This window comes from Uranotaenia lowii, chromosome 3 (genome assembly GCF_029784155.1).
Source record: "Uranotaenia lowii strain MFRU-FL chromosome 3, ASM2978415v1, whole genome shotgun sequence".
NCBI classification, from domain to species: domain Eukaryota; kingdom Metazoa; phylum Arthropoda; class Insecta; order Diptera; family Culicidae; genus Uranotaenia; species Uranotaenia lowii.
In genome coordinates this window covers 336890829-336908364 of record NC_073693.1, presented here as the reverse complement: position 1 = coordinate 336908364, position 17536 = coordinate 336890829, and the positions used below count along the sequence as shown (strand labels likewise).

General features: G+C 36.9%; 1 protein-coding gene across 1 annotated transcript in view; it reads left to right on the top strand.

Annotated features, from left to right (window-relative positions):
* The window catches only part of LOC129755819 (chitin synthase chs-2-like), a 36419-nt gene extending 25200 nt beyond the window's left edge, over window positions 1–11219 (top strand). The window contains exons 3-7 of the mRNA XM_055752494.1: window positions 364–858; window positions 922–1112; window positions 8693–9232; window positions 9296–9557; window positions 9616–11219. Of these exons, the coding sequence (XP_055608469.1) occupies window positions 364–858; window positions 922–1112; window positions 8693–9232; window positions 9296–9557; window positions 9616–11219 (3092 nt within the window). The remainder of the gene's footprint in view (window positions 1–363; window positions 859–921; window positions 1113–8692; window positions 9233–9295; window positions 9558–9615) is intronic.
* The last annotated feature ends 6317 nt before the right edge of the window (window positions 11220–17536 follow it).

Below are 17536 nucleotides of genomic sequence, written 5' to 3'. Positions count from 1 at the left end.
GTCATTTTAGATTTTTTCAAACCCTGGGGTCTGAAATGAGGATAAAATGCAGAAAAAAAATAATGTTGATTTTTCAGTACAAGGTATTCTATTTCCCCATACAAACATAAAAGTTAAAATTTACTAATTAAACGTTTCTTAAACATTTTGCAAAAAATCATGGATGAGTTTTGAATCAGAACGAAGCATTTTAGACCCCAGGGTTTAAGAAATTACCAAATTGACTCAGTACAATGCCCTATATGATGTAAAATTGAACTTGTGGGTTTATCTGCAGCCATTCTGAAGGGTTTGTGTCGTACAAACTCTAACTTCCTATGCTGAAAGTCATCTACAAATTATTTTGATATTTTTCTATTTCAGATCCAGACAAACAGTACGAAGCGTTCGTCCCGACCGAGCAGCGAGTAGCCTGGATGTGGGCGATCATTTTCGCCTTTGCCGTCCCTGAGGTCGGTGCCTTGATCCGGGCATCTAGGATATGTTTCTTCAAAAACGTTCCACGCCCCTCCTGGGCCCAGCTGGCTCTAGTGGCCCTGATGGAAACTTTCCACGTTTCCGGTTTGGCAATTTTAGCCTTTTTGATCGTTCCAAATTTGGACGCTGTTAAGGCCGTCATGCTGACCAATTGTGTATGCTTGGTACCGGCCATCTTAGGATTGCTTTCGAGATCTTCGTCGGAAAATAAGCTGCCTTTCAAATATGCCATCGATGTGATGGCCATCAGTGCCCAGGTTACCGGATTCATAGGCTGGCCACTGCTTAGTTCCCAATTTGAGCTGTGGTTCATCCCACTGTCCATATTTTTGATTTCCTTCCACTGGTGGGAGAACTATCTGTCTCTGAAAAGTTTTTTCCGTAAGTTTAAACGTAATTTGGTGAAAAAAAAACTGTTAAAACTGAATAATTCTAATTTTACAGGACCAATCGCAATGTTGGCTACAATCCGCGAGAAGCTCAGCGACTGTCGGTACTCAATCTATTTGTATGTTGCCCCGCTAAAGATTCTGATTTTCATGATGATTGGATCAGCTTTGTCGCAACTATCGGTTTGGAGCTTCTTCGATATGTTTTCCACAGGCTGGGGCAATCATACAATTCTGGTTCGGGAGGTAAGATCTGCAATTAACAACTGGCTGTATCTCATACTCGAATATTGCTTTACAATGTCATTTTAAGTTTTCACAAACCGGAAATCTAAATAATTACCAGAAAGGGGTATCATCATCTGTTCTGATGTCATCAAAAATTGTGAACCCGTTAAAAAAAAGCTTTTTCACGAATCCATATAAGACCGAAAGCAATTTCAATTGACCGGCCACAGCTGGGCAACTGGGCATATTTCAATTGAGTCATGCGATTCATCCAGAATTGAGCCCGGAAATCAACTTGCCACTATACGGGCGGATATTGTAGCTCGGATACGGCTTCGGAACTTGAAACAGTAACTAACCAAAAAAAAACTTCCAACGAATCACTGTCATCATTCTAACATATGAGCGCATTTTGGAAGCACACTCTGTTTGAACGCGAACGAGTTTCCTTTGACAGTAGCTGATATGGTGAGAATTTTCAAAATCCACCTATCATTTTCAAATTTTTAAAACTATTTAAAAAAAATTTTTTTTTAAAGTGAAGTTTATTAAATCATCAATAAAATACTTAATTTTGAATGAAACAACTGTCCCATATAAATATTAAATCCCACTGTGCTTCAATCAATACTCTGTGCAATTTCGTATGTCCATATGAAGTAGAAATCTGGTAGCCTGGTGACGATTCATTGGCATCATTAATGCTTCGTCGGGCTCTTCGTAGAGTGGCACTACCATATATCTTGCAACTTGTTGATGATGAGCAGAAGCCCCATCTCTGTTTTTTGCTTCATTTGTAGCTTTTTGTTTACCTACGTTAAAGTTTTGAACAAAATATCTAGCTGTTATATCAAAATTGATAGAGGGCTGAGTGTTACATAAGATTCAATAAATTATCTATTTTGGGAGATTATTTTTAAGAATGTTTTTGTCTCTTGAAAATTGTATCGATTAGATTTCTTTAGTGAGAAAATAACGCAAAAAACGTCAGGTTTAACTTCATTATTATAATCACTTTAAAGAATGAGTCCACATTTTGAAGGGAAGTCAATCGTATTACTACTTGTTCATTTTCTTTTTATTCCATTAGCAGAAATTTCAAAGCAAAAAAAAAAATCGATTTTGTTGAACAAAGTATCAATCCACCAAACTGTCCGGATTTTCGTTCCATCGAGAAATATTGGGCAATAGTTAAGGGCAAACTGAAGGAATGTGGTAGAACCATGAAAAAAACCCGCTTAAATGTAAAAGTGGTGGAACAAGATGGCGAATGAGGTTACCAGCAGTACTGTGTAGAAATTAATGGGTGGTATCACGAAAAAAAAATCGAAAATTCATCCGAAAAGCTGACGAATGATTATTTTTAACTATGGAGGATATGACAAATGTGACAAAAATATGACAAAATAACGAACAAAAAATGACAAATGAGAAGAAGTTTGACAGTAAAATGACACAAATCTGACAAGACAATGACGGAAATGTTACAAATGTGATAAAAAATATAACAAAACAGATAAAAATACTACAAATGCGCTTATTGTATGACAAAAATGTGACAAACCTATGACAAAACAAAAAGAAATTATGAAAAAATAAATAAATGACAAAACTTTGTTATAATAAAGCTGTCAGATTTATTCCATTTTATTGTCAATGTTTGTCATAATTTTGTAATCATTTCATTTATCGATTTTTTGTTATAGTTCTGTCAGATTTTATGATAAGATTGTTTAAATGTTTCATAGTTTTTTCTTTTTTTTTTTTTTGTTCCAATTAGGATGGAATAAACATCAATTTCTTCTTTTGTTATCCCCTCCCTCCACCCTCTTCGCCATTCGAAAAATAAAGTTAGAAATATTTTATGTAAACTTGGGAAAATAATCAAATATCCGGAAGATTACAAATTCAAAAAAAAAATGAAGATGGGAGTAATTTCACTTTTTGAATTCTTGATTTAATTGAAGTTTTCGATGAAAAAATTAATTGTTTCATACGCATTTTTGGTGCATACCGGCTTTCGTACAATTTATTCCAATTTATTTGTTTTTCGCATTGTTTATTATTATCCTCCGCAATGCAAATGACAAGAGACGGATTTGAAATTTATCCCGGATTTATCGTCGATTTAACATCTTCTATCATTTACGACTTAGGGTTAGTTGCTCTACTTTAGTCCCATTAAGCGGTGGTTTTTAAAAAAAATTATTTTTCTCATTTATGGACGGGAGTTTTATATCTTTCTGGAAATTTATTTATAGTTCAAGATTTTATCTGATAGTTTCAATGAGAATGTTCGACATAGGTTTCACCGTTATTGAAAGAATTTGGAAGTATGTGGATGATCAAAATTTCCAATTTTAACATAATTTTCCTATTTTGGTACTGAACTAGTTCCTTTCATTGGACCTATAATTAAAATGTTTATAAAAAGTTAGATTCTTCGAAAAAAATTAACGAATCGAATTCATTGAGAATATAATCTTTAATCAAATATAATCTTTAGAAAGTATTATCTACAACTTTTTTACAATTGAAACACTTAAATTTCTGTTATGAATATCTCAAACACTTTCTCTCCACTTAAGCTCTATCAGCATAACAATAGCTGAAAATTTTTTTTGTTCCCTTACTTGTTGTTTATTTAAATGAAGCTGGTAAGAAAATGTTAGAAATGTTCGATATGGATCCTAAATTTTACCCCAAATGAAAAATCGCACCCTTATTGATTTGTTGGTATTCACACAAAGTATCTGTGAAGTCATTTCTCAAAATGGAACATCAAAGTCGAAAGTCTTTTATTTTTGGATCCTTTACAAATTTTCCAGGTTTTCCTTTAATTTTCGTTTATTTTAGGAAAAAATGGTAGTATGGTTCATATTCTTCTCATTGAAAGTATTTTCCCTTCAAGCTTTGGTTTGGACAGTTAAAAAACGAGATTTTTTCCTTATTCTGATAATTTTGTCATATTGTGTCATTATTTATCATCATATTTTTGATTATTTTTTAATTTCTTTTACACATTTTTGACAAACATTTGTTATATTTTTATAATATTCTTCGTTATTTCGTCAGGTTTTGTCAAATTTTGTCATCCTTTTATCAGAACTATGTTATATTTTTGTCATTTAAATGTCAGTTTTTGCCATTTTTTACACCTCTTTTTATATATTTTTCATAGTTTTATCATATAGTTGTTTTAGGATTTTATTTTAAATTTTGTTATTATTTTCTAAGTTTGTATTTTTTGTCAAATATTTTTCTTAATTTTAGATCGGTAAGGTTTTGTCATATTATTGTCAAACTCTGAACATATTTTTTCATGTTTTTAAAAATTTGTCGTATTTTTATCACATTCGTCATTGTTTTTTTTTAAATTGTGAAATTTTTGTGATTTTTTGTGTCGTTATTGTGTTATATTTTTTATGTTTTCGGCATAATTTTTTCACCACATTCGTCGTATTTTATTCAAAGTTCTGTCATTTGTCACTTCTTAAGTCATAGTTTTTTTTTTCATATTTTCGCCACAGTTTTGTTATTTTTATCATTAAATATTTTGTCTAATTTTTTTAAACATTGGTCATATTTTTGTACATTGTTTTCAGTGCTTTTCAGATTTTATTAAAAATTTATTGTTGAATTTACCCATATTATAAGGGACTCATCCGGGTTTCAGTTATTTACAGCATTTTAAAGTTAAATAAAAGCCGCCAACTTGAATTTTAAGGTGGTGACACTTCGGACAGTTAAATTTGTCATCAGTCGACGAATTTCATCCGGGTTTGCTAAGATATTTAATATAGAATTTCGGTCCTGAATTTCATTGTAAAAGCTCCGATTTTTCCCGGGTTTAATCGCATTTTCACTCTCAAATCAAGCTTAAAAAACAAATTGGGTTGTAATTTTTTTTTAATTTATGCCCCTGGTCGTTTATTGCCAGTTTTAATTTGTTTCCGTTGAAAAAGACTGATACCGCTTTTTTTTTTGCAAAAAAACACGCTAAAAAAACGAGTAATTTTTATAACCACCATAAAAACGGCGATGATAATAAAATAAGCAAAAGATTATTCTGTGAAATTAACATTTGCGATGAAAAATACCAGAGAATGAGAAGAAAAATATCAGAAATTTATTTGGCCGAAAATTTTAAGGCCTTATGTTCATTAGGTCGAATTGTCGTTGGGACGAATAATTGTTGGCTTGAATGAGTAGAAGGCTGAAAATATGTTAGGTCGAATAAAGTTTAGATGAAATCGCGCAATGATGCATAGTTTATTTGGCCAAAGGTAGTTCTGCCAAATGGATGCTAGGCCAAATGGACGGTAGAATGAATTGATGGTAGACCAAAAGGATACTTGGCCGAATGAACGTTAGGACGTAAAGTCGGTCAGCCGAATGGATGTTAGGCCTGATGGTCATTATTCTTAGCATCCATTCGGTCTAATAGCTTATGGTCAGATAACATAATGCATTAATGTTCTATTCCACCTCAAATACAATCGGTCCTAAATCCATTTGAATAAGTGACCATTTGGCCTTATAAGCATTTAGGGTAAAGAGGCCAAAAAACCATTTGGTCTTCCTTCCTTTTGGCATGACGTTCATTCAGCCTAACGCCTAGTTGGCTTACCTTCAATTCAGTCTACTGACCTTTCGGCCTAACATCTTTTCGACCAATGAGTCTCTGACTGGATAAACTTCGACCGTAAGCCCCAAATAACCCTTTCGGCCAAACATCTTTCGAGCAAATAACCTAGCCTCATTTAAAAAAAAAACAGACGTTCCACCGCCTTTCGGTTTTGGTATTTTCGGTATGTTTATCTCTAGTAGACAAGTTGAGTTGAGTTGAGTTTATAAAATAATCCGTTGAAAATTTTTTTTTAATGAATGGTTCAAAAGCTTGTATAAAACATAATTTTAAAATTTCTTCATTGCATCCTATAGAAAAAATAAATTGTTTTATAACGAAAATAAAATCTTAAAAGCAATAAGTAGGTGATAAAATTTCCAAAAACATTAGTCGATATTCTGCTTTTTCATTGATATAATTTAATCGCATTTAAAATATAAAAACAACCTTATTTTTCCTCCTTCGGGTGTCTTGAAAACATCAAAACGAAAAGTTGTCAAAAGATGAATTATATAAATGCTCCAGCCTTAATGGATATTAAAAATTTACTTAGATAGGACCCTCAGCTTGGATTGTGAAACTTTCCTATGAACATTTGAAAATAGGTTGTTTGTTTTTTTTGATAGTGATATTCACATAACAGGATGATAGAAAACTCGCAACAGCATTCGAATTTCCTGAGCTTATCATATCCTGAATTATCTTATATAGAAAGATAAAAAAAAGTTTTAAGTAAATGTTGTAGTCAACGACAAATCGAAGCTACGAAAGCTGTTTCTTTTGATCGTACACCTGTTTAGATTCAAGGTATATTTAAGTTAGGAGTGTATTTGGAAAAAAAAATGCAACACTTTGTTTTGTGAATAACTCTTGAATGCAAAGATGGAAATTGATGAAATCTCCAGTGAAACTACCTAATTATGTAATGTGTACGTTTTCTAAATTTGGTAAAAATCTGACAAGTTGTTTTTGAGATTGCGTCCAATGCTTAAGTTGATTGACAAAATTTTTTGGGCAGTACCGAGAGAAATCCAGAAATGTCCTTATGGAAGTCCCAAAAACAGCTAGAAATCATCTATTCCACCAAAGTTCATATGATTATTAATTAAGGAAGTCCGAGAGGATACAATAGTGGGCAAAAATTTGAATAAAAGTGAAGATGAATAATTCTATATATCGTCAACTGGGGCAACATGCAACACTTTTCAACTTCAATGGCTTCTAAAATCTTAATGCTTACAGATAATCATACCTCTTATACATCAAAACTTTTAAGTTAGATGGGACACCAAACTGACGTAGTCAGGAAAATTATTGGTTTTACCAGTTATTTTTTATTTTCCAAAGCATGCGATTTTCACCCTACTAAGAAAAAGGGGTAACTTGCAACAAACTCTGTTATTAATGAAAAATCAAATGAAAACGTTTCAAAATTTTTGCGTTTTCGTACATTTGTGATGTCGTAACGCATAAAGCCCCAATTCCAGTTATTTTTGGTTTTTTTCTAATTAAATTTAACATTTTTTTCTGTCAAAAAATATTTTAAGAAAAAGTGTAAATCTGCTGCATACATTAAGGGGTAAAAAATTCTACAAAATATTCTATAAGCCTCAATCATGAAAATAAACCTGAGGATGGATGAAATTTTAATGTTAACGAACGCATAATGCATAACAATCATATCCTAGCATATGGAAACGCGATTTATGGATTTAGTTCTGAATTGCATTTTTTCCCAGACAGGTAACTGAATTATAAAAATATTTATTTATAAAATGGTGGTGATTGTTCGAAAAATATTTTTACACCAACAGTTTTGGTATAGGATAATGAAAGGAATATAAAATTGGTAGGAGGTACCATTAAGCCAATCCGTCAAACTGGGTAAAGTTTTTTAAGGCATCAAAAAATGTAAAAAATTGTACATTTATTGCTCGATTTTTTAATTTTTTTTTATGAGAATCAGAAACTGTTTGACGGTAGTGAGAGGAATGTGAGAGTTTTTTTTCAGAATTAATTCCGAAAATATGAATAGAGGAAAAGATAAAAAAAAAGTCATAAATATTTTTCTGACTGGTTCGCCGAGCTGACTTATAAACAGGCCTGACTTTATTTCTTCAAGTTAGAAAGCTGCCCACCGGTAAAATAAACAAAATACGGTGGTAAAATCTTGCGCAAAATATTTCGACAGTTTATGGGAGATATTTTGAAAATTTTTGTAATGTTTAGCTAAACGAACTCTTTAGCAGTCACCTGGCAGGTTGCCAACCAGAAACTTTTCGTTGAAAAGTCTCGCCTGTGTTTCTCGGAGATAAACAAAGTCTAGTACTTGAGGAGGCTAACGATCTTTGAAAAACTGCAACTAAGTATATTAAACGATTGTCACGATGAATGGCTTAAAATACAAAGAAGACTGTCTCCAAATGCGATAGTTTTTTCTGTAAAGCTCTTCAATAGGTTTCACAAAGTCTATACTATGTTTAAGTTTGATCCGGAACCGTGCCATTACGCAAAAACGGTGGTGAGGTGAAAAAAAGTCAAATATGTTGTTTTTGTGCCAAGGGAGGACAGTTTCTTCAAAGCTTCAGGAAACAGCAAACGTAATCAAAAATAGCATTGATTTGCAATAAAGGAGGTTCATAGTATGCATGGGGCACATGTTGCCCAAACATCAAAGTCTAAAAAAAATTTTCTTTGGACGCTTTCTCAAAACCACCTGACAGGACATCACAAAAATTTGCATATGTTAACACAACATTACCAAGTAACTCGATTTACATCCATGAATGAAAAGTTATTTAGCATTCTTATAAGTATGTACTAGCACCTGAACGGAAAAATAAATCACTATACAAGAAAATTAGCTTAAAAGAGAGGAAACAAGTTTCCGGTACCTGAAAACTCTATGATCAAAATTGAACCAGTATCAACAATATCTTAAAATCCTCGGTTTGATCTTTCCCCACAGATGGAAGCCATCCTGAACGACAACTCCCCGAACATGAGCTCCATCATTTCGGATCGGGAGACGTTCACAATCTTCCCGACCGAAAACGCCATCCTGTGGATCTTCCTGACGCATGTACTCTGTTCGTACATCTGCTACATCTTTAGTAAATTTTCCTGCAAAATCAAGATTCAAAGCTTCTCGATGGCATTCCCTATCAATCTGGCTGTCCCGGTGGCCGTAACGCTGCTGCTGGTGTTCTGCGGATTGAGGGAGACTGACGTGTGTGCCTTCACGGCAGTTTTACCGGATTATCTATTTTTCCGCACGCCGCCGATCTACTATTTGTCTGATTATTTGGTGAAGGAGTTTGCTTGGTTGTGGTTGCTTTGGCTGTTGTCACAAACCTGGATCACTCGGCATATTTGGATGCCCAAAAGTGATAGGAATGCTTGTACAGAGAAGCTGTTCATAACCCCAATGTACAATAGTTTGCTGATCGATCAAAGCATAGCCATGAATCGGAGACGGGAGGATCAAGAGGAGTTCGTGAAGAAAATTGTAAGTTTTATCATTTGTAGACCAATTGTGTAGACTTTACAGCGCTCTCTTTAAACAATTCAGGAAAGCAAGAGAAAACACATGGAACACGTGAACGAAATCGACGCCAAAGCCTACGAGCGGCGAAACGACGAGATACAACCGTGCGATCGGATTCCGCAGATCTTCGTGTGCGCAACGATGTGGCACGAGACGAAGGAAGAGCTGATGGAGTTCTTGAAGTCGATTCTGCGCCTAGACGAGGATCAATGTGCCCGGCGGATGGCAATGAAGCACATCCAGACGTCGAAGGATGACATCAATTCGGATTATTACGATCTGGAGAGTGAGTTGGTATTGAATTATTTTGTTCGTTAAAAGTATAAGATTATTCTGTTTTTCAGCTCACATTTTCTTCGACGATGCCTTCGTGAACGACAAATCCAAATGTGAAACTGACAACGATTCACCGCTGAATTCTTATGTCAAGTTTTTGATCCACGGCATTGAGGATGCAGCCTTGGAGGTCTACAAAACCAAGATGCGGATCTACCCTCCGACCAAGATCGTTACTCCCTATGGTGGTAGATTGATTTGGACACTTCCGGGTCGAACGAAAATGATCTGTCATCTGAAGGATAAGAACAAAATTCGTCACAAGAAGCGGTGGTCCCAGGTTATGTACATGTACTATCTTCTCGGGTACAGAATCATGCAGTTGAACACTTCGGCTGAGAGAAAAATGGTAATTGCTCAAAATACCTACCTGTTGGCCCTGGATGGGGATATCGATTTCCAACCGCAGGCAGTCTCTTTGTTGGTAGATCGTATGAAGGTTGATCCCGACTTGGGAGCTGCCTGTGGACGAATTCATCCTGTTGGAACGGGTCCAATGGTTTGGTATCAGATCTTCGAGTACGCTATCGGTCATTGGCTGCAGAAAGCTACGGAACACGTCATTGGATGCGTTCTTTGCTCGCCGGGTTGTTTTTCGCTGTTCCGAGGTCGAGCACTGATGGAAAACTCGGTGATGAAGAAATACACAACCAAGGCTTGTCAGGCGCGGCATTACGTCCAGTACGATCAGGGCGAGGATCGATGGCTGTGTACGCTGTTGTTGAAGCAGAAATTCCGCGTCGAGTATTCCGCAGCTTCCGATGCTTACACCCATGCACCGGAAGGTTTCAACGAGTTCTACAACCAAAGAAGACGTTGGGTTCCCTCGACCATTGCGAACATTATGGACCTGCTCGGCGATGCTAAACGTGTAGTTAAAACGAACAACAGCATCTCGATGCCCTACATCATCTATCAGTTCATGTTGATGTTCGGCACAATCCTTGGCCCTGGAACGATCTTCCTCATGATGGTCGGTGCTCTTGTTGCCGTCTTCCGTATCGACATCTGGACATCTTTCCTATGGAATGGGCTTCCCCTTGCCGGGTTCATGGCCATTTGCTACTGGATGAAGCAGAAGTACCAACTGATGGCCGCCTTCTTCATCTCAGCCATCTACTCCTTGGTCATGATGGCTGTCCTAGTTGGTATCATAATCCAAGTCATGGAGGACGGTATTATGGCTCCTTCGTCTATATTCTTTCTCACGGTCGCCTTGCAAATCGTCATCACCGGCATTCTACACCCACAAGAAATGGGCGCATTACCCGCCGGAGTGGTTTACTACATAACCATCCCGTCGATGTACATGTTGCTGATGATCTATTCGATGTTCAACATGAACGATGTATCCTGGGGTACCCGGGAGAATCCTGCGGAACCTGCCAAAAAAGTTGAAGAAGTCGCACCGAAGGGGAAATTCCAGAAGTTCCTAGGATATTTGCGTTCCAACGACCCCGAAGAGGAAGGTTCGGTAAACTTTTCCGTGGCCGGACTGTTCAGCTGCCTGTTCTGTACCCATCCGAAGTCCAGCGCCGAGAAGCAACAGATGGTTCAGATTGCGACTTCGCTGGCCGATATCAACACGAAGATGAAGGATCTGGAGATGTGAGTATAATTTTTGAACTGAAATCAATATTTGAGGAATTCTTGAAAATTACTTTGTTTTGGTCATTCATTGAGCTTACATATTATCAAAAATCATCGATACATATTTGATCTGTTCATCTCTCTCCTGAGTAAAATTGCTCACTCGTCCGAAGAATTGAATCTCTAAGCAGAAACAAGATTTTGTCTACACCAACACATTTGTTAAGTTTCATCTTCTCAAACGTGAGAATTTTTTGCTTGTGTTATTCAAAATCAGCAGTAATTTTAAATTTTTCACATTCGATAGTTTCAGAATTTGAGTAAAAATGTTCAAAATGATTCGCGGATATCAGGGTTTTTTACTTTTAAAAAGAAAAAAAACGACTCATCTGAAAATTTCTCAAATTATTGAGGAGACTCTCCCCTGTCCAAGGCATTATTCAGGAAATAAATCAATAAGATCAACTTTTTTTATGAAGTTTCGCGAACAAAATAGGTAAGCGATATTTTTAAGTTCTTGCCAACCATATTTCCTAAGATCTTCAAATTTTACATTGTTGAACTTTGCTGTGTTTAGATATCATCAAAAATGAATATTTAAAAAGAAGAATTGTGGTTTTTTTTAAATTCATCCAAAAACATTTTTTTTTTCTTTTTGATAGGAGTTTAACCCGTTAAGGTCATTCTTCCTCGATCCAAAAACTATGTTTTGAAGTGATAAACATAAAAAAAATTACCAAGGTGGTAAAGGGTCATAAATAAACAAAAAACAAGAAATAAAAAATATATATATATGAAACTAGCAGACCCGGTGAACTCCGTTTTACCATGTTAAACTTGACGTCCATTTTCAATTTTTTCTTCGCTGCTTGACTTTAAAAAAGCATCAAATTTTGAGTTGTTAATCGTCTCGCTTTTTTTTGAATATTGCCGAATGGTATCAGGCATCAAATTCCCGTTGCAAATTAGACTTTTTCAGCACTCCACGTAATTATCAAACTTGGCATGCTAAAAAAATCCACTCTTTGTAACTTGTTCCATAAACAACTGTATGTTGATAATATCTATGTTTCATTTGTGGGATACTATTGAGTTGATTTACTCCACTTTGCTCGAGTTCAGTTTAAGGTTGAAATCAAATCAAAAGTTTCTCATTAATTGGAATTTATTGCATATAAAACTTTATGGAAGATGAATTTTGAATATCGGGACAATCCTTGGAGTATTTGCCCAATATTCTGCCTTTTGCAGCACTTTCAGCTCCCGAGTAGCTATTTTTTAGAACTGAAGAAATAATAAACATTAAAGAAGATATTTTACTGAACATTTTCAAGCAGCTTTTTGTTAACTATCCTCACCCTTGGAAGCAGTGATAATTAATATCCATATTTTCATCAAAATCATGTCCAAAAAAAAGTTCACCGTTTTTTTTTTATTTGTTCAAGTAAAAAAGGCTAACTTAATTCTTTTGAGCATTCACCCAATTAATCAAGAAAACGATTGGTTTTGAACGGAGGAAAAATATGTTTAAATTGTTTGTTATTCAACCGAATAACAGCATTTTCATTCTCTTTTTTTATCCTAAAGGACTTATCTGCCAATTTAATCCACTGTTTTCTCTAGCTGAAGCATTGGAGTGTTCTAGTTTAAAAATTTCCTGAACAGTGTTGGAGGTGATCTGCGATTTCATTTAAGATTATATATGATTTTCTCAAGATTTAATAGATCAAAAAGAACTAATCTGTTAGGGTTACGATGATTCCATGAATTTATTCTATTTTCTGGAAATTTTAATGTTAATATGCCTTTCAAAACATTTAAGTGTCTTTTTTATTATAAATTGTAATTTTCAATAAAGAAACATAGGGGCAAATGCAAATGGATAACACCACAGTTCAATTTGTATATTCTTCCCATTTATTGATGCAAGTGGAAAAACATTGCTCTTTTTCAGATGCGTCTGTGAAAAGATTTTAAAATAAATTTAATACTTGTCCCTGTTAGTCTTTCTAATCAACTTTCATTGATTTATCTGAAGTTTTTCTCCAGAATTAAAGAATTTCACTGAATACTGTTTTACCATAAGACCTTAATTTACAAAGACATTTTTGAATATTCGCTTCAGATTTAACACTGAGCATTTTGGAGAAAAAATTCCTAATAGGCGAGTTGCCACTTGTTTCACCGTGTAAAATGACAGGAGTTAAAATGATTTTCAACATTTTCAGGTTGAAGGACAGGCTCTTGTTCAGTTAATTTGTCTGTTCATTTTCAACGGATTTTGTTGTTGTTCTGTAAGTTTAAATGCGTATTATGAGGGCTTTTCGTTGTCGGTGCCACAATTAAAAAGAATCAAGCTGGGATTAACTTTGCGTGTATTGGGCAACGTGTAGGAAACTCAACCTCCCATCATCCCCGAAATGACGTGTACTCACTCGCTTTCACAAGGTTGCAACATGCTTCCTCCCTCCTCGGATGCCTCGGAGTTGGCGGCTGACCCACTGGACATTCACCACCGGTGCGGCGATTAAAATTTGTTGGCGGCTGCTCCTTCGAATGTTTGCCACCGATGCGGCGATGAGAGGCTAACGAATTCAGCAGCTGAATCAGCGCCCTCTGATTCGGCGAAGATTGGCCCCGCCGTGGCGAAGAACTTCGGTCCGGAACGGCAGCGGTACCCTGGAATTCTTTCGTCACTGGTGCGGCGACGAAACCGAACCTTTTCGGCGGCTGTACCACCAGACGTTGTTCGCCATTGGTGCGGCGATGGAAAGCGAACCTATTCGCCTTGGCTCGCCGGGTTTTCTTCGCCACCCGTGCGGCGATGGAATGCAAGCAGTTTCGACGATCGTCCCCGGGATTGTACGCCACTGGTGCGGCGACGAAGTTTGCTCTGGATTTGTTGACGTTTCCTTCGAATGTTGACCCCTGCTGTGGCGATGAATTCGCTTCGGTTCGGCAGCTTACCACCGTGATTCCTTCGCCATTGGTGCGGCGACGAAAAGCGAACCCTATCGGCGGTCGTGCCACCAGATGATTTTCGCCGCGGATGCGACAACGGAAAACGCCGGTATTTTCCCACCGGATCAGCGAAATATGACCGGCGGATTCGGCGATCGTCACCGGGCCCTTTCGCCACTGGTGCGGCGACCCAAGGCCGTTCGTTTCGGCGGAGGTTGCACCGGATGTTGCGCAACTGATGAGGCAAGGAACTTCGGCGGATGCTCCACCAGATATTCGCCTGCTGTGACGGTCGGACCCTTTGCTTCAGCGGAAGTTCCTTCGGATGCTCCCTACTACGGCGACGCAATCTGGTCCGGATCGGCAGCGATATCACCAGAATCCTTACGCCCCTGATGCGGCGACGAAATTCGCTCTGGATGCTTTCGCCTCAGGTGCGGCGATGGAGAGTAATACTATTCGCACCGATTCGCCGGGATTCTCCCAACGGATCGGCGATAGATGGCCGGCGGATTCGGCGATCGTCCCCGCGCTCCTTCGCCACTGGTGCGGCGATCTGAGGCCCTTCGTTTCGGCGGAGGTTCCCCCGGATGTTACGCTACTGATGAGGCAGGGAGCTTCGGCGGCTGCTCAACCCGATGATCGCCTGCTGCGGCGGTCGGAGGACCTTTGCTTCGGCGGAGGTTACGCCACAGATGCGGCAAGGAGCTTCGGTGGCTGCTCCACCCGATGATCGCCTGCTGCGGCGGTCGGAGGCCCTTTGCTTCGGTGGCGGTTCCCGGATGTTATGCCACAGATGAGGCAAGGAGCTTCGGCGGCTGCTCCTCCCGGTGATCGCCCGCTTGACGGCGATCGGAGGCCCTTTGCTCCGGCGGTGGCTTCCGGGGTGTTATGACACAGATGCGGATCGGAAAAGCCTTCAGCGACCCTTTTGCTTCTAGTTTTTCAGGCCCGAATTTCTAGCGCTCGAACTTTCTCGGCACGGTACCCTTGGCTCTTCATTTTGTTTCGCCTGACTCGGTGCACGTCGGTAAAATGTGCACGTGGCGTGGCCCCACTCTCTCCGCGTATGTGCTGCTTCCTGATGTGCTTGAAACGGCTCTGGCACTAATTTTCTAGGCCTACAATCAGGTATCACGCGCACTGCCACGATGTTGTTGTGGCGACCGACCGTCCCGTTTTTTCCCCGGAAACTCACTTGAAGTTTTGGCGGTTTTGCACGCTCAGTATAGTTTACTGATTTTTCCTGCACGCTCAGTTTTGTTCATTCCTTTTTTGCACGCTCCGTACCTTTTCTATATTTTTGAGTTTATTTTTCATACACGCTTGCGCTGCCTCATTGGGTTTTTGGATGAGTTATTGTTGCCAATCGCTTTAAATGTATCAAATTTGAGACTAATGACTTAAAATAAAATCAAATGCAACAAGCGCTTGATACATCTTCAGTTAAACACATTTATACATGTTCGAAAAATGTTTTAAGGCGTATTGGATTATAAAATTGTATGTAAATCTTTCCACTTTCCTTTTTTTCAAATGTCCGCAAAGATTTATACCATTATTTCATATGCATCAGTATTAGACTCATATTTTTCAGACAACAATTCCATCTTCAATTAAAACGAACTTAAATTTTTATTTTTTTAAATCGTTTAAATGGTTTTGATTTGATCGGAATAATATCAATCTGGGTCATATCGAGGCGTCATTCATTACTATGTGCTGTACAAATGATCTAGGAATCAAGAAAAAAAACACTTCTAGGCTTCATTTCGCCACCACATGCATTGAAATTATGCTTGGTTGAAAATGCGCGTCGAAATATTCCCACTAATCAGTATGCTAATCCATGGTTACTATCCACTCTCGACGTTTGCTCGCGACGCCTTGACCATGAAGACGAAAAACAAACCGCCCGGCGCCCAAAATAAAGAAAATCTCGAGAAAATGGATGCCATGACTTTAATTTGATTCAAATAACTACAAATTTAATTATTGCGGACAATTGATGCGACTTTTTGTTATTTTTATTCGATATAAACCGATTTGCATGGCTACAGAATATTCAAAAAATAATTTCATTCGAATCGTTTGGGTCATTTCGGAGGAGTAGTACTACAAACACCGTTACAAGAGAATTTTATATAATAGATAGAATTTTTTTTTAATATAAAATTCTCACTCATGATTCTAAATTTTTTATGATCATCACTTTAAAATATAATTTTTGAATGAATTTATAAAAATAAACAATTATTCTTAAGCTCCTAAATGAACCCTTGAGATCTGCAATACGATGTTAGATGAGAAAGATATGAATGAGATAAATGTTCATATTTTTCAAAGAATGATCCTAAACTTTTGGCCGATACACCATACTAAGAGGTGACCTCAAACTTTTGGACGATATCTTAAGTGCCTATTTCTTTAATCAAAAGCACGTTCCTCAATTTTTACACTATTTTTTTAATTGTGTTTTGCGAAGTAAACAATAAGGATTCTAATGCAACTCAAATTTTGAAACTTGGTCCAACCTACCCGAGAAGGTCGGCTTTGAACATTGAGTGCGACTTTTTCAAAAGGTTCTAACTTTGGGTTAAGTTTAAGGTACAAAACTAAAACATTATTTCTGGGCAAAATACCTCTTAAATAGCTGTTGCTAATTATCTTTCAAATGAGATCAGAAGATTTGCAATACGTCCTAAGACGGCTAAGATATGAACGATCAAAATTTGCATGTTTTTAGCGGGTGATGCTAAAATTTTGGCCGGCAGTGTACGTCCTAAATAAGCAGTGTTTCTAATTTTAAGTTTATACGAGACTATACAAAATTACTTTGAAGTTCTTAGCCTGACAGCAATATTCTGATTCAGTTAAGCGTTCTTGGAAGACGTTCAACCAATGTCGTATAAATAACTTAGTTATGAAAATAATATTGATGAAATTGCTTCGAAATTGCTTGATTAAAGATCATTATTTATTCATAAGAATTAATTTGACTTATATTATCCACCATATTTTCGTCTGAAATGTCCAAAGTATATAAAGATGAAGGTTTATTTTAGTTTTCAAAATAAACAAAAAACGAATTAAAATTTAGTTGTTACTAAACAAAGGTTTTTTATGCGGTATCAAATGCATCATTTACATAGCGGATTTGAAATACTTTCTCTAGAATAACGTGATAATCTACGAGAACCGTGGAAAATGTAAGACAAATTTAGATTAAAAATTTAAATTAAAAAAAATCTCAATTTTCAAAATAGTCAATGTTTTGGCAAGTGGACTGTATTTTTGGATCGGTGTGTTGAAGGATGACACAACACTTCACTTAAAAGTTTTCTCGTTATTTTCTTCTATAAGATTTACATTATTAAA